The sequence below is a fragment of the Marmota marmota genome, unplaced genomic scaffold (genome assembly GCF_001458135.2).
Source record: "Marmota marmota marmota unplaced genomic scaffold, marMar, whole genome shotgun sequence".
NCBI classification, from domain to species: Eukaryota; Metazoa; Chordata; class Mammalia; order Rodentia; family Sciuridae; genus Marmota; species Marmota marmota.
The window spans coordinates 4,855,026-4,871,594 of record NW_026000240.1 but is presented as its reverse complement, the minus strand read 5'-3'; the positions used below and the strand labels follow the sequence as shown (position 1 = coordinate 4,871,594).

Genomic DNA, 16,569 nt, shown 5'->3' with positions numbered 1-16,569 from the left:
CCTGTCAAAGACAACCTTTTTTCACCACAAAGCCACAGTTTACAAATCAAGTTATAACAGTTAAAACACCTATGCACAAAATAACATAGTAACCATTTTTGCTAAAGGAAATGCTACAGAAGATGCTAGAATAATTAGAAACATTAATAATTAGGGATTTTTAACATTGACACTCTCAGTGCAAGGCAGGACAAATGGACAAAAAATAAGTAAAGGTAGAGACAATCTTTTTAAAGGAAATGCTACAGAAGACGCTAGAATAGAAACATTAATAATAATGGATTTTTAACATCGTCACTCTCAATGCAAGGCAGGACACATGGACAAAAAATAAGTAAGGGTAAAGGCATTCTCTTTTTTTTTAAGGAGATATATATTGAATTTTATATCTTGATAGTAAAAGTAAAGTAGGAAATGTACATGCCTTCAAACTTGGGTAGGAGAAAAACTGACCTAAGAATAGTTTAATCATCATGAGTAAAAACATAATGAATAATGTCATACTGGAAGTTGTAGCTAGCGCAATAAAACAAGAAAAAGAAATAAAAGGCATACAGATAGCAAAAAAAGAAATAAAGCTGTCTTTGTTCAAAGATGACACAATTGTCTGTAGGCCAAATCCCAAAGGCCCTACACAAAAAATCCTGGAAATATAAGCAAGTACAGAAGGCCTAAGGATATAAAAAGTCTATTGTTTTTCAGGCTGTGGCTGTGGCTCAGCAGTAGCACACTTGCCTGGCAGTGAAGCACTGGGTTTGATTCTCAGCACTACATATAAATAAATAAAATAAACAACTAAAAAAAATTTTTTTTAAAAGTCTATTGCTTTCAATATGTGAGCAATAAGTGACTGAATTTTGAAAGTAAAAAGTAATACCATTTATTATAATACCAAAGAAAAATTCTGAGGTATAAATCCAACAAACAGGTATGGGATTTGTATGTAGGAAACAGCAAAACAATGATAAAAGAAACTTTAAGAGATCTAAATAAATGAAGAGCTATTCCATGCACTTGGATTATAAGGCTCACTATTTTTAAGACATCAATTCTTCCCAACTTGATCTATAGATTCAACACGATCCCAAACAAAGTATCAGGAAGCTATTTTGTAGATGTTGACAAACTGATTTTAAAGTTTATACAAAAGGCAAAGAACTTGTACAATACTGAGAAAAAAAAATTTTTAAAGAAAAATAAAAAAGATAGAGGACTATATACTACCACATTTCGAGACTTATAATCAAGGCAATCTTCTGGTATTATCAAAATTAACAGACACACAGAGAACTCAGATATAAATTCACACAACTGATCATTTACTTTTGATCTTCGATGGCCCAGAAACAGATCCATAGCCAACGGTCCTCTGAAAAAAGAACAAAAGGCAATTCAATGGAGAAAGAATATTCTTTTCCAAAGAAATGAAACTGGGACAACAGATGTCCATATGAAAAGAAATGAACCCAGACACAGACCTGTTCACAAAAATTTACTCCACAGACTTATCTGTAAAATGGAAAACTCCAGTTGAAAACACAGGAGAAAAATCTATGTGACCTTGGGTTTGGCAACATGTTTTTAGATACAACACCAAAACCATGACTCATGAAAGCTAAAAATGGTTATGAAATACTTTATTAAAATTAAAAACTTGTAAAAGACACTATTAAGAAAATGAAAAGACAAGCTATAGACTGGGAGAAAATATTTGCTAAGCACATATCTGAAAGTATTTGTAGATAAAATATGGAAACAATTCTTAAATTTCAATAGGAAAAACACCACAATTAAAAAATGGAAGGCATATGATTGTAATCACAGCACTGCAGAGGTTGAAGCAGGTAGATCACTTGAACCTAGGAGTTAGAAGCCAGCCTAGGCAATACAGCAAGACCTTGTCTCCATCTAAAAAAATAAATAAAAGTATGAAAATATACCCCACACCACTCATCACTAGAGAAATAAAAATTAAAATAACAGATGCTACTTGGTCTCTTTATTAATATATTATTTAGCCATTCAACTCCTGCCACAGAATCATGAGTCAGACCATCCTTTGGCTCAGAGACGATTTACACTTTCACTGTGTGATTTAACAGAATTTAGTCATCTCGGTCTCTAGACGGTGTTTCTAATTTTGTTAGACTAACCTGGCTTTTGAAGCTAAGAATAAAAGTAGAAACCATCTCAGCAGAGAACTTCTGAAACACAACATTCTTTTCATGAAGCAAACAGCTCTTTTAAATTTTAATAATGTTATATCTTATAATTAGGAAATATAATCTCCTTCAGGGCAATATGGAAAGATCCAGATTTTTAATACTTCAAATGTTAATGACCAAGTCAAAGGACAGTGATAGAAAAATATCCATTTTTTCTGTTTTCTAGCTAAGTTGATCATTCCTTGATTCCTGCCATTGGTTTGTTATATCTGTTTTTATTAGAAGGGCCCCAGAAGTCCTGTGACTGCCAAGAGAAAAATACTCTTCCTAATACAAGAGTGCCATCTAGTGACAACTAAGGCAAATGAACATTACAGAAAACTGGTGTTTCTTGTATTACAATTCTGCTTTCTGGTAAGACTTTCAAAATTTATGAAGGGAGAAAAATGACAATAAAGTGACTGTACTGGCACTCCCTAACACTCACATAGATCCCCTCAAACATCTAACATTCTGGCCTTTCCCATCACCACTCAGATCAGTGGTCTCCAAAGTGACATAGTTACTGTTTCAAAGAATTTCATACCATCCAGCCATAAGGAATGTTACAGATCAAGTATCTAGTCTAACACCCTAGTTTTTCAGATATGAAGACTAGACCCAGAGGGAAATTGCCTGACTTGTAACACAACTAGGAATGCTTCCAATATGTTTGCCTAAGCTTGGTCTCTGGTGATAGCATACTAATTATCTTATAAAGATGAAATTTTAAATATCTTAAAAACATGCTTCCATTGACACTAAACCCCTGATTATTCCTATGAGGACAGTAAGGAGGAAATTCCCTGGGCTCCCTTCATGGCCCAGGACTTGAATACTACTTACTGAGGGCTTGCTAGGTGCCAGGCAGTGTCTACAAGCCCCAGGTAAGCCTCCACTCTCCCTGTGCAGGTGCTCTGGAGTCTAATGAGCATGCTCTACTTCCCTCTGCCTTCTCGGCATCTCAGTACATTCACACAGAGCACAGAACAACCAGCAGGGCTGGGCGTTCCCAGCAGAGGAAACTGTATGTACAAAATTACAGAGGTGTGAAAAAGTGGTTTATTCAGAGAACAGAGGATGAAGCTTTGTGTATCAGGAGCAGAAGATGCTGGTGCCAACACTATCTTTCCTCTCTCCTCTCTTCCTGTTTGGGTAAAAAATGGATCAGAAGGCAACACCATGAGAGACAAGGCAGATGCAGGCTAAGTCAGGCAGGTTTGAAGGGTTTAAATGAGTTAAGAAAAATTAAGATTTGAATATGGTCAGTGTGGTTTTTTGTTTTTGAGACAGGGTTATGCTAATTTGCCCAGGCTGACCGTGAACCTGAGAACCTCCTTCCTCAGCCTCCCTAGGAGCTGGAATTACAGATGCAATGTGCCTGGCCCTGTCAGTATAGTTTTGGTACAGTTTTGGGGTCAGGATACTGGAAAACTACGTACTTGAATAATGGCAAAGGCAGAATTGCAAAAGAGGGGAAGACTGGCTTTGGCAACCTCCTTCCTACTTCCCATGGTACCCAGGCAACTCTCCAAGATTGAGCTTTAGAAGCCTCGATGCAAGGGAAGAGGCTCTCCTGCTAGGCAAGGCTGTGCTGTGCCCATTACCCCCCCTTCCCCTGCTATCACCACCACTAAATACACCTCCAGGCAGAAAGAATGTTTGAATCTGAATAAGAAATGTTCTTACTCACATTTGTGAGAAGGATGGAAATGGGCTTGGGAAGGGGTGGGTGGGGAGGTGTCCTGCCAAGAATAAGACTTAAAGAGAAGCAGCAAGGAACATGAAGGCCATGCCAGCACCCAGTAACTAAGAGGGAGTCAGGCCTCAGGATCAGCAACTTGTTCTCTGGAAAACAGCAATGTTTATTCTGTTGTATTTTAGATGCTTATTCTCTTGTTCTTCTTCCTTACTATTTAGTAAAATTCATTTTTAAAATGTCAATTAAGCTAAGTAGAACCAAAGAGAGCAGTTTTGAGTCTATAATTCCAGCTACTTTGGGAGGCTGAGGAAGGAGGATCCCAAGTTTGAGGCCAGCAGATTCTATCACAAAAGAAAATTTTTAAAAAAGGGTTGCTGGCCGGGGGTGGGGGTGGGAGTGTGAGGGATGGGGCTGCAGCTCAGTGGTAGAGCACCAGTCTCGCATGCGTGAGGTACTGGGTTCAATCCTCAGCACCACATCAAAATAAATAAAGATTTTAAAAAAAGGGATGGGAGTATAGCTTAGTGGTACAGCACCCCTGGGGTTCAATCCCTAGTACTGCAAAAAGAAAACAGAGAAAGCAGTTTTGGTTTATACCCAGTTGTACCCTGAAGGCTGGGTACAAATGTGAAAGCAGAATTCGGAGTGAGAGAACGTTGAAGGAATCTTTTTCTTCCCTCCACTATAATAGTCTCCTTCCAGCACTGTAACACAGAGAGTTATGTCTGGTTTTAACTGCTACTGCATTATTAATGACTAATGAGTGCTCAACTTTCTCAAAATGGGGATGGGGGTACAGAGCTGCAGTTCAAGAGAGTAAAGATTTAGTTAGCGCCAAATAGTTTGCTCCAACTTGGGAGGGGGGAGATCTCTTCAACCACAGCAGATGGAGTCTCTGTGCATTAGCTCTGGTTCCTCCCTGACCCTGTTGATTACCAAATAAAATCAGCTTGGAGCAATATCCTACAACTAATATTAAGGCGCTTGAGAATTTTTTGAAATTCACTTAAAATTTTTAATAAAAGGTGCAATCAGTTTGAGAAGTACGAGCTGGCACGTACAGCAAATATTTGAAACCACAAATCAAAGGTATCTAGGTCCAAGTTCTCTTATCTCTGTCAATGAAATCAAAGTGCTAACACTCAACTTTCGACACACTACCCTCTGGACTATGACAGCTCCTATTCAAATAGCTGCTCCACAGTTATCAATCAAAAGAAAACTTCCAAAGTTATGTACATTGACAATGTAACTTCCAACATGAAGTTGATGTCATGTCCTACCAAGGGTAACTTCATTTCCAGTGTCTCTCCTGTAACTTCCACTCTCAACAAAGAGGGGACAGAGATGACTTCTAGGCAGTTAGCTAGGAACCTCCCCATATCTCATCTTGGAGACAGAGGAAAAAGAGTAACTCAATACAAACGTCACTGCATAAAGAAACCATAGCTATTGTTTGCAGGCTTGTAAAAAACATATCATAGGGTGGGTTCCGGTGCTTCTGTTTTTTTTTTTTTTAATTCTCATTTTGTAAAGAAAAAATTCTGAGTAAACATGAAGCACTACAAATCTTAGGTTGAGGGCTGCAACCCCTGCATTTTAAAAACCCTGTTCCTGCACTATGAATGGAGAACAAACAGCAGACTCTGAAAAATTGTGGCACAGGGACTCATTTACAAGGACAAAGAGCTCCTAGGGGCCTAGAAGGAATTTGGGTCACATGAGGTGTGACCTTGGAAGGGATTTTGGGATGCTGGCCTCTTCTCTCTTCCTGGCTGCCATAAATGGTGAACAGAGCTCTACCACATACTACCCACAATGGAGTATGCTGTCACAGGCCCAAAGCAACAGGGCCAAGTGACAATGGTCCGAAACCTCTGAAGCTATGCATCAAAATAAACCTTTCCTTCTTATGAAATGACTTATCTCAGATATACTGTCACAGCCACAGAAAGCTGACTAACATACCAAGTCCGACTGAGATCCATACTTTTCATTACTTTAGATGCAAACAAAAACATCTCAAGATTCTAAATAAGTTTCTAAAAGACTACGTTGTTGTAGTACAAACTTAGAACCACAGGAAAATAAACCATCATTATAAAAATAAACTTATGAGTTAAAAAAAAAAAGAAGCTCTGTCTCTAGGCTAATGTTGGAAACAATCTATTTATTATTGTTATCATTCATTCTTTTAAGGGACTGAAAACATTCTAGAACAAGTTTTAGAAATCTACAAGAACTTGGTTAAGATCATTATCCAGTGCTCACCAAGCTCCTACTAGATGCATGTAGTGAAGGGTTTGAAGCAGGGGTATGGTGTGTTCAGAACTGTCCTTTGACTAAAGTCTATAGGGATAGTGTGAAACAAGAACTTGGAGCCACAAGGCAATAAATTCAACTCCTGGCTGTAGAGCTTATTAGTCTGTGAGGTTTTTCTTTTCCATTATTTTTTAATTGATGAATAAAAAATATACATCTACAGTATACATTTTGAAATATGTATATACTGTAGAATGGCTAAATCAAGCTTACTAATATATGCATTACTTCACCTATTTATGGTGAGAACAGAGATAATGAAACCTTGGCCTTGCAAACATTAAATGGGAAGTAAATGATAAATGTAAGGCACTGGGACACAGTAAACACTCCACAATGGTGGCTCATTATCAATATATAAGCCTAGAAGTTCAGGAAGACCCATATGAGAGTCTGGACGAGACATACTGAAGTATTGAGTAAGGAGGAAAACCTAAGACACTCAGAAAAATATTAATGGAATAGAACTGAAAACAGCTAAGGTAGGTGTGTGGGTGCACCATGGTGAGCTCCAGGTCTACAGTAGGTGACTGAATGGCTGTGGCTATAGCTGGTGGTGCCCCTGACAAAGAGAAGACAGGTAGCAGAGCAAGTTAGGGAGTCTGGGTATTGCTGAGAAGGAAGTGCCTGTGTGCACACAGTAGTGGGTATTCAGGAGATCAAGGGTTGAGTTTGGGGACAGGGTACAGTGTGGCTGGGAGTGAGAACAGGGAAGAGATTACCCGCAGTGGGTGTGCTCACTCAGAAGAGCAATGAGCCAGAAAAGAACCCAGGAAACACTCATGACCAAGGGGCAAGGAGAGAAAGAGAGGCACCCAAGGAAGACAGAATCACAGAGAACGAGGACAACCAGCAGGTCTTGGTGCTAAGGAAGCTAAAGGAGCAGGAACTCAAGAAGGGGAATCTTTAATGGGGCCCAGTGTAGCTGAGAAGTCCAGCAAGTTCCAAATGTGCCCTTGGAATTTGGCAGAAACTGTTGCTGATTTTAAGCCAGAGAGTAATATTCATCAGACCAGAGGGATAAATGCTCAACCACAGGGGTAAGGTATAAATGGCAGTAAGAAAGCAGAAAGAGTACCATAAATCTGGTAAAAGGGACAGAGACAAATCATGTAGTAGGAAGAGCAAGATGTTGGTTCAAAGGCCAGGTTAAACATTCAAGATGGAGCAACGTGAGCAATCTGTGCACTGAGAAGGAAAAGACAGATGGCAAAGGGGAAAGATGAGACTCACTGACAAACAAAATCTTTGAGAAAAGGATAAGGGTTCTGCATCTATCTCCCACAAGTCAGATGCCACATGGGTCCCTGAGGATGCATGGATAAATTGCAGAATTGGCCTCCAGCAGCTTACAGTCTGATGGGGGAAGCAAAACTGTCAACAAACTGGCAAAAGCCAGTTTGCCTCTTGCACCATGAGAGGGACACAAAAAAGTACAATCTATGAGGAATAGACCCTTGCCAGACCTCGAATCTGCCAGTGCCTTGATCTTGGAATTCTCCAGAACTATGAGAAATAAATGTTGCTTATAAGTCACCTTATTTATAGAAAAGTGCTCCTCAGCTTATGATGGGGTTATAGCCCAATGAACTGAACATAAGATGAAAATATCAGAAATATGCATTTAATACACCTAACCCACTGCACATCATAGCTTAGCAACACAATGCACTGCAGAGTATAGGTTGCTTCCTTAGGGTTGCACAGCTGACTGGGAACTATGGCTCACTATCACTGTCTAGCATGGCATGACTATTGTACTACACATCACTAGCCCTGGGAAAAGATCAAAATTCAAAGTAGAGTTTCTACCAAACGCATTTCACTTTTGCACCATCAAAATAGTTAAATATAGGGGTTGGGGATGTGGCTCAAGCGGTAGCGTGCTCGCCTGGCATGCGTGCGGCCCGGGTTCGATCCTCAGCACCACATACCAACAAAGTTGTTGTGTCTGCCGATAACTAAAAAAAATAAATAAATATTTAAAAAAAAAAAAAAAGTTAAATATATATATATGATATATGTAATAAATATATATAAACTGAACCATTATAAATGGGGGATTGTCTGTACTTTGTTATGGCAGTTCATAAAGGCTAAAATACTCGGAAAATATGTGACAAGGAGCTTTGTACAGAGGCAGCTGAAGGTTAAGAGAGTTGGGCAGCATGGAGTACAGGGTTCAGTCATGTGGAGAAGGCCTGAAGTGGTTCCAGAACTCTCTTTGGCCAAATAGATCTCCCAATCTGCTAGCTTATGCTTAAAATTTATTTAACACTTAAAAAGGGGTACAATTTCTCATCTAAAAATTGCAGATAAAGGACTAAAAAAGAAACATATGTAAGACTATACACAAGCTAAAACCCATGTGTCATAAAATAAAATCATCCAGGCAGGCTTTGGAGACAAACTTGGCTCCGACAGGATACAACTTACTAGCTGTGGAACCTGGGCAGGTCACTTAACTTCTGGAAAAGCAGAACATGTGACAGATGAGCCCCAAATGCCTTTCAAAATCTATTCTTCAAGGGTTATAAAGCACTATTTCTTAACATTTGGGGGACCATAAACTCTTCTGAAACTCTAACAAAAGCTGTAAAATCTCCCCCAGCCCCAAATAGACAGACACATGCATACAAAAATTCTCCATATCCTTCAAGGTGTCCCTGAACTCCAGGCACAGACCCTGGGTAAGTGGGAAAGAGCAGAAGTGCAACTCTTTATAATGATGATATCCTAATAATTCTGGGGCCAGGTATCACAGAGACCTCTGCCACACCCACAGTGTACAGCCTGCTGTCTCCAACTGCATGTCTTTCTCAACTATGAGTCTCCTCACCTCTGAATACCGAGTGCCAAGCCCAATGCCCTGAATATAGTAGAAGCCCACTTCAGTTGTGAGTTCAACTGGTCAGGGCCATAACAGTTTAGATCTGTAGTTCTCAAGTTTTCGGACTTTTGGAACTTGCAAATGAGTATCAACTTTCAAACCCTCCTCTGACAGACAACCTGGAATGGATGGCAACTACCATGGGCTTGCTCTGTGCGATCTTTTAACTTCCCCAAACTGATTTTTTAAAAAATATATATATATATTTTTTAGTTGTAGTTGAACACAACACCTTTATTTCACTTGTTTATTTTTGTATGTAGTGCTGAGGATCAAACCCAAGGTCTCGCATGTGCGAGGCGAGCACTCTACCGCTAAACCACAACCCCAGCGCCCCCAAATTGATTTTTAATTAGTCAGGTTTAGCTACCATACACTAGAAGTTACGCTACCAGTTCAAGGGCAAAATGTGACAATTCTCCCCTCCCAACAAAAAGAAAAAGGAAAACATACTAGATTTGCTTTTAGCAGAAACCCCTTAGGTTTGTTCTGCAAACCCCTTATACTCTTACATATATATGATATTCATTTGGGAAGAAGGCAATTATGCGCAGCATCCCATTTTAAGAATAAGGAGAAAATGTGCCATTTAAGTGATTGCAGAGGGCTTTTCAACACAGCCCAGCATCAGGACCCAAGCCACATTTTTATAAACATGCAAGTGTTTCTCCATTACCCTTATACCAAGAAAATGGAAGACAACTCTTTTAGATTGACAGAAAGAGCTGGGGAAAATAATAGTGTTCAGTGATAACATTCAAATAATACTTATGATTTTAGAAAGCAGAAGCCATTCTAAGTTGAGCAATTTTATATATCATGATTAAATGATTTCCTTTTTGCAGTATTCAATAAGAATCAAATATTCAAAAAGAATCATCTATCACTTTTTAAAAAGACACAATTGACTGTATATAGTAGGGGAAAATTTCCTTACTTACCTATAGCACAATGTAAAATCTAGAGGGGGGGAAAAGGGGGGAAAAGAGAATTAGTAAAAAAAAAAAAAAAATTAATACTATAGTTCTATTTCATATAAACTGTTCTTTCAGTAAGAGACATGCCTGCCAGCAATACTGATTTTGAAAAACAAATATTTCATTGTTAAACTTTACTATAGACTATTTAACAAAATGTAAATTCTTACTCCGTTTTTTGATTATTCACTTTTACTTTGTGTATCTTTGGGAGATAACATCCTAAGGAAGATTTCATCTTCCCTCCATAGTTCATCAGATGTCAAGGACCTTTTCTAATACATAAATTTACAACAGCAATTACAGCACACCTTCTCCCATGTTCCATACTCTGCAGAACAGAACCGTCTCAGACTGTGGAACACACAGTATGAACGGCCTTTGTGGGTTCCTCTTGCCTCTCAGGCCCTTCAGTGCAGACACATTTATTCTATAAAGCTCCATCCTCAGTCCCCTTCCTGCCTCATTCAATTATCTCACTGCAGAGGTGTTTCCTGGTCCAACTTAGCCTTGGGCCTTAGAGCTCCAAGTCCGTATTCCATACTGCCTTGGCCATCACCAATAGCAGCTCAAACATGACCAGACTCAATGAAAAGCACATCTTTTTCTTCCTAAATTTCTGCTATACCTTGTGATCACCTGCCTCTCAGTCTTTTGGGTTCACCTTCCCCTCACCCACAAGCCCAACCGGTTTCCAAGCCCTGCTGATCCACCTGGAGCCTGTCTGCCCTTACTACCAGTGCCTTGAGTGAGATTGCTGCCTACACTCTTATCTCAATGGCAATGGCCAAGCAGTTTCTTCTAAATCCCCTTTCAACTTATCCTTTATTTAGCATTGTTTCAGCACTGGTGACAGTGGTTTTAAAAAAAAAAATTAAGTAATTTGAAGGCATCTACAAGATTGATTTAATAACTACAAAATTTCTAGATGATAAGACCTAACAGCAATTGTTGTACCTTTTAGAATTTTGACAGAATTTCTCTAGCAGTCACTGAACTGTTTGATCCTAACAATAACCCTGGAAGATAGGCAGGATAGCTATCTCTACTTGCAGATGAGAAAACCAAGGCTCAGAAAAGCCGAATAACCTGTTCAAGGCAGTAGATGATGGCCAAGATAAAAACCTAGGGTTTTTTTCCCCTACTCTACAGCTTTTTCTATAATATTATTTCATTGTACACTAGTTATGAGACATCTAGAGGGCAGAATCTGGCAACGTTTCTAATCTAAAGCATGCCTGATGAGACTCTGTGCTCATAAACTATAATTTCACTAAGTTTTTGTTTTGTTTTTTTGGTGGGGTGGAGAGAGCTTGGGTTAAAAAAAAATCAAGCTGTGCCAGGCACTGTGGCACCTGCCTGCCATTCCAGCAGCTTAGGAGGCCAAGGCAGAAGGATCTCAGGTTCAAAGCCAGCCTCAGCAACAGTGAGGCACTAAGCAACTCAGTGAGACCCTGCTTCTACATAAAATACAAAATAGGGCTAGGGATGTGGCTCAGTGGTCGAGTGTCCCTGACTTCAAACCCCAGCACTCACCACCCCCCCCCCCAAAAAAAATCAAGCTGCAAAAATTTCTTGGTAATGGACAATAGAAGAATCATCATGTTGCAAATCATATAATTTTTTTTTTCAAAAGAAGACATTGCTAAGAACCTCAAATGCGTAAATATTAACAAAATAAGCTGAACCTCCTACTACGAAGTTAAGGAAAGTAAATGATAAACCTAGATTAAAATAAGGGATGAAGACTTAAATGAAGAGCATCCTTCAAGACAAGCAGACAGTGCCTATTCTATTCTGTAGGAAACGACTGATGGCTATCATGTTTTCTTTGCATGATAGAACAGTAGGTCTTAGCCCTATCACAATGAATCTCCCTCTTTCAATCACAGTATCTTATAATAATGCCTTCTTTATCAACCTGAAGTGAAATTCATAGATGATAACCTACCTACACAAAAAGATTTTTTAAAAACATCCTGACAAAAAGAAAGTAATTTAATTTTTTAAATACGTATTTTAATATATAAATGTTTGGGGATATAAGACATAATTAAGCAGGCAGAGTACATAACCAACTTATTATAAATAAGTTTGGATTTAAAAATAAAACTATTGGAAACAACTTTGGACAAGTACAGGAAAATAAAAGAGCAGATGTACAGACTAGCAGTAGGAAAAAAAATAGTATTAAGTAATAATGGAAATGTACTAAAGTAGAGAACTGAAGAAGTACATTATCTCAAATGAGCTATGACTTATGTATTTATGTTTGTATGTATTTATTGCAGGGCTGGGATTGAACCTAGGATCTCACACATGCTAGGGAAGTACTCTACACTGAACTACATCCCCTGTCCAATCTTAATTTATAAAGTGTGGTGTTAAAATAATCTCCTGGGTTATGTCATGGGGTGGGATACAAAGAAAGTGTCACAGAAAATCTGTCCTGTTAAGAAATCCTGTTGAGATATCCAACCAATGTCTAGTCTATAAGAAGACCTTGGAGACTTTATTCTCTAAATGGTGCAAAGAAGGAAGGAATAGAAGATGGATTAGAAGAAAAGAAAACCCATGATGCGGGGGCTGGGGTTGTGGCTCAGCGGTAGAGCGCCCGCTTAGCATGTTGGAGTTCCTGGGTTCGATCCTCAGCACCACATAAAAAAATAAATAAATAAAGGTATTGTGTCTAAAAAATAAATATTAAAAAAAAAAAACATGATGCAAGAGGCAGCAAAGCAGTGCATAACTGATGGGGGCTACTTTTAGGATAAAATGAAAAACTACAACTAATCCAAAATAAAATTTCTTTTTCACAACCATGACTTCTTATCATTATACAAACAGAGGCAATAATATGCAATATTATTAGTCTATGTTAAAGAAAACCAATGAGATCTTTGCATTACAAGTATCTCCACTAATTTAATAAGTCTGAACAGAAATCTCAAATCTCATATTACAAATTTTCAGACAGTCTCATAGCTTTTGATTTAATACTAAATCACATGAAATCCTTTTCAACTAAATATGCAAGTTAGAAATAGTATAATACTTTCAGAACAGAATGTGCAGATTGAATAAATTATTTTGAGACAATATCTTTATCTCACTTAAGCTTCTCTCTTCATATCAACAATGGTAGTAGACAGAGTTCTAAAAATGATCCCACAAAATTATTGTTCCTTGCTTAACACCAATCTAGGCACTACAGTGTAGGGATTTGTAAATGCAATTAAGAGTCTCAAGCCCACTGATTTTAAGGTACAGAGATTATGTGGGTGGACCTGACCCAACCAGGCAAGCCCTTTAAAATCAGTTTTCTCTGGCTGGTGGTAGAAGATAAAATCAAATATTGTCAAAGAACAAGCAAGATTCAATACACCGTCACTGGCTTTGGGGATGGAAGGGGCTGTGTACAAGGACTGGAGAGCAGCTCCTAGGAGCAGGGAGTGACCTCCAGCCAATAGCCAGCATGGAAATGCAGGCTTCAGACCTTTGACTAAAAGGAAATGGATTCTGTCAACTACCTGAATGAGCCTACAAGCAGATTCTTTCTCTGGACACGCCATATAAGAAACCAGCTGGCCTGGCAGACTCCTTCCTTGATTTCAGTTTTGTGAAATCCTGAGCAAAGAACTCGCCGAACCCAGTTTCTGACTTAAAGAACTGCATGTTAATATGAGTGTTGTTTAACCTGCTAAGTGTGTGGGGTTTTATTATATAGCAATGAGAAACTAAGACAATGATCTTCCTCTAACTTCATAAGCTTTTGTTTAATATCTCATGAAGATTTTTCAATATCTATATGTACTACAAAAACTATGTATATTTGTTGAGGTGCTAGCCTGGGGAGATGCACAGAAGGTAAGGAGGGGCTGCAGAACAAACATTAATTAATTGAGTTGGGCTACTTTATACATTGTAGAATATTCAGCCAGTACAATCCCCAGTCACTGTGGTAACCAAAGTACCCTCACAACTTTCCAAAATGCACACTCCAAGGCACTGCTCTTTTTACTTGGAAATATATTTTTTGAAAAAATTTCTAAGATTTGAACTAAAATTATTTTCATAAGTTATCAATGACTCTCCTTCCTTCTTTCCTCCCTCCCTCCATGTGTGTGGCCCTGGGGATTGCAACTATGCAACTGCTCTGTCACTGAGCTATTTTGTAACCTGGTTTCACTAACTTACCAAGGCTGACCTCAAACTTGTGATCCTCTTGCTTTAGCCTCCTCAGTAGCTGGGATTATAGGCGTGTCCATCTGCACTTTGCTGAATTTTATTTTTAATCTAAGGTGAAACACTAATAACAAAGCCACCCCCCTCCTGGCCCACCCCCCAAAAGTTTGGCAAGTCTCAAGAAGAATAGGAGTCCAAGAAGCTTTGAAGACCTCAAATGTAGTTCATGGATTTAATATGATGGGCTACAGTGATTCTCCATTTGTCTCTCAATTCAAAATTCAGCCAGGTGTGGTGATGCATGCCTGTAATTCCAACAGCTCAGGAGGCGGTGGAAGAATTGTAAGTTCAAAGCCAGCCTCAACAACTTGGTGAGATTCTAAGCAACTTGGCAAGACCCTGTCTCAAAATAAAAAATTATAAGAGCTGGGGATGTGGCTCAGTGGTTAAGCACCCTGGACTCAATCTCTAACACAAACAATAATAATAATAATAATAAGCCCAAATGTCAATTCATATATTTATAATAGCTTCACAGTCTTTATAATAATGGAATGACACAGATTCCGGAGAACCTCATCTAACAAAACTTTATTCTGGTGTCAAAAATCAGAAGGCTTGGGCTGGGGATGTGGCTCAGAGGTGGAGCATTCACCTAGCATGCGTGATGCATTGGGTTCAATCCTCAGCACCAAGTAAATATAAAATAAAGATGTTGTGTTCACCTATAGCTAAAAAATAAATATTAAAAAAAAAATCAGAATGCTTAGTTTGACTTTAAACAGAGTGACCTGGAAGGTCTGGAACAGAGTACTGTAATTTAGCTGAGCACAAGATTATTAATTATCTCTCCTCTACCATAAAGCATCTCTTTTTTAGGTAATTTTAGATAATCTGTCTTCTTTTAAAAACAAAAACTATCAGAATGTTTTTATGAAAAACAAGTTTTAGCGGGATGCAATGGCTCACACCTGTAATCCCAGCAGCTTGAGAGGCTGAGGCAAGAGGATCTCAAGTTCAAAGCCTGCCTCAGCAACTTAGAAAAGCCCTAAGTAACTCAGTGAGACCCTGTCTCTAAAAAAAAAAAAAAAAAAGGCTGAGGGGGCTGGAGTTGTGGCTCAGTGGTAGAGCGCTTGCCTAGCATGTGCAAGGCCCTGGGTTCGATCCTCGGCACCACATAAAAATAAAAAATAAGATATTGTGTCCACCTAAAACTAAAAAATAAATATTAAAAAAAAATAAAATAAAGGAATTGTGTCCAACTACAACTGAAAAATTTAAATTAAAAAAATACAAAATAAAAGGCTGAGGAAGCTATCTCACTTCTCAGTTTATACCCAAAAGACTTAAAAATAGCATACTACAGGGACGCAGCCACATCAATGTTTACAGCAGCACAATTCACAATAGCTAAATTGTGGAACCAACCTAGATGCCCTTCAGTAGATGAAGAGATAAAGAAAATGTGGTATATATACACAATGGAATATTACTCAGCATTAAAAGAATAAAATCATAGCATTTACAGGTAAATGGATGGAGTTGGAGAATATAATGCTAAGAGAAGTTAGCCAATCCCAAAAACCAAATGCCAAATGTTTTCTCTGATAAAAGGATGCTGATATATAATGAGGATGAGGGGATGGAGCATGGGAGGAATAGATAAACTTTAGATAGGGCAAAGAGAAGGGAAGGGAAGGGCATGGGGGTAGGAAAGATGGTGGAATGAGGTGAACATCATTACCCTAAGACATATATGAAGACACAAATGGTGTGACTCTACTTTGTAAACAGAGACATGAAAAAATGTGTTCTATATGTGTGATATGAATTGAATTGCATTCTGCTGTCATATATAACAAATGAGAATTTTTAAAAAAGGTTTGGGGATGTGGGGATGTGGTACAGTGGTAAATGGCCCTGGGTTCAATCCCTGGTATCAAAAAAAAAAAAAAAAAAATCAAAATTTCTGGAAGGAAAACATCCGACTAGCCCAGTTTGGGTCTGTATGCACCCATGGATCAGCCAGCTGGGGCCTGAAAGGCAGAGTCAGGGAGTAGACATGTAGGTGCTACAGGTCTATCCTCGAACACCCGAGAACTTCCAGAGAGGATAAAGATCACTGAGCTAGGCAACTCCACAAGACGTATCAACCACATTCATTTTTACCATACAGGGGTCATAACTAATGTGAGTTATGATTACCAATATTGAATTCATTTTGGAAATTATTGTACTATATGAATATCTGATTCCATTTTTGCTTAAAACTTACCTATAACATGTAGT

The 16,569-nt window shown here is 38.5% G+C and overlaps 1 protein-coding gene across 2 annotated transcripts in view; it reads right to left on the bottom strand.

The window, feature by feature from the left end:
• Hacd2 (3-hydroxyacyl-CoA dehydratase 2) overlaps positions 1 to 16,569 on the bottom strand; it is a 94,490-nt gene that overhangs the window by 64,415 nt on the left and 13,506 nt on the right. For both annotated transcript variants that reach the window (XM_048794339.1, XM_048794338.1), the window contains one exon: positions 10,060 to 10,078. In XM_048794339.1, the coding sequence (XP_048650296.1) occupies positions 10,060 to 10,078 (19 nt within the window). The remainder of the gene's footprint in view (positions 1 to 10,059; positions 10,079 to 16,569) is intronic.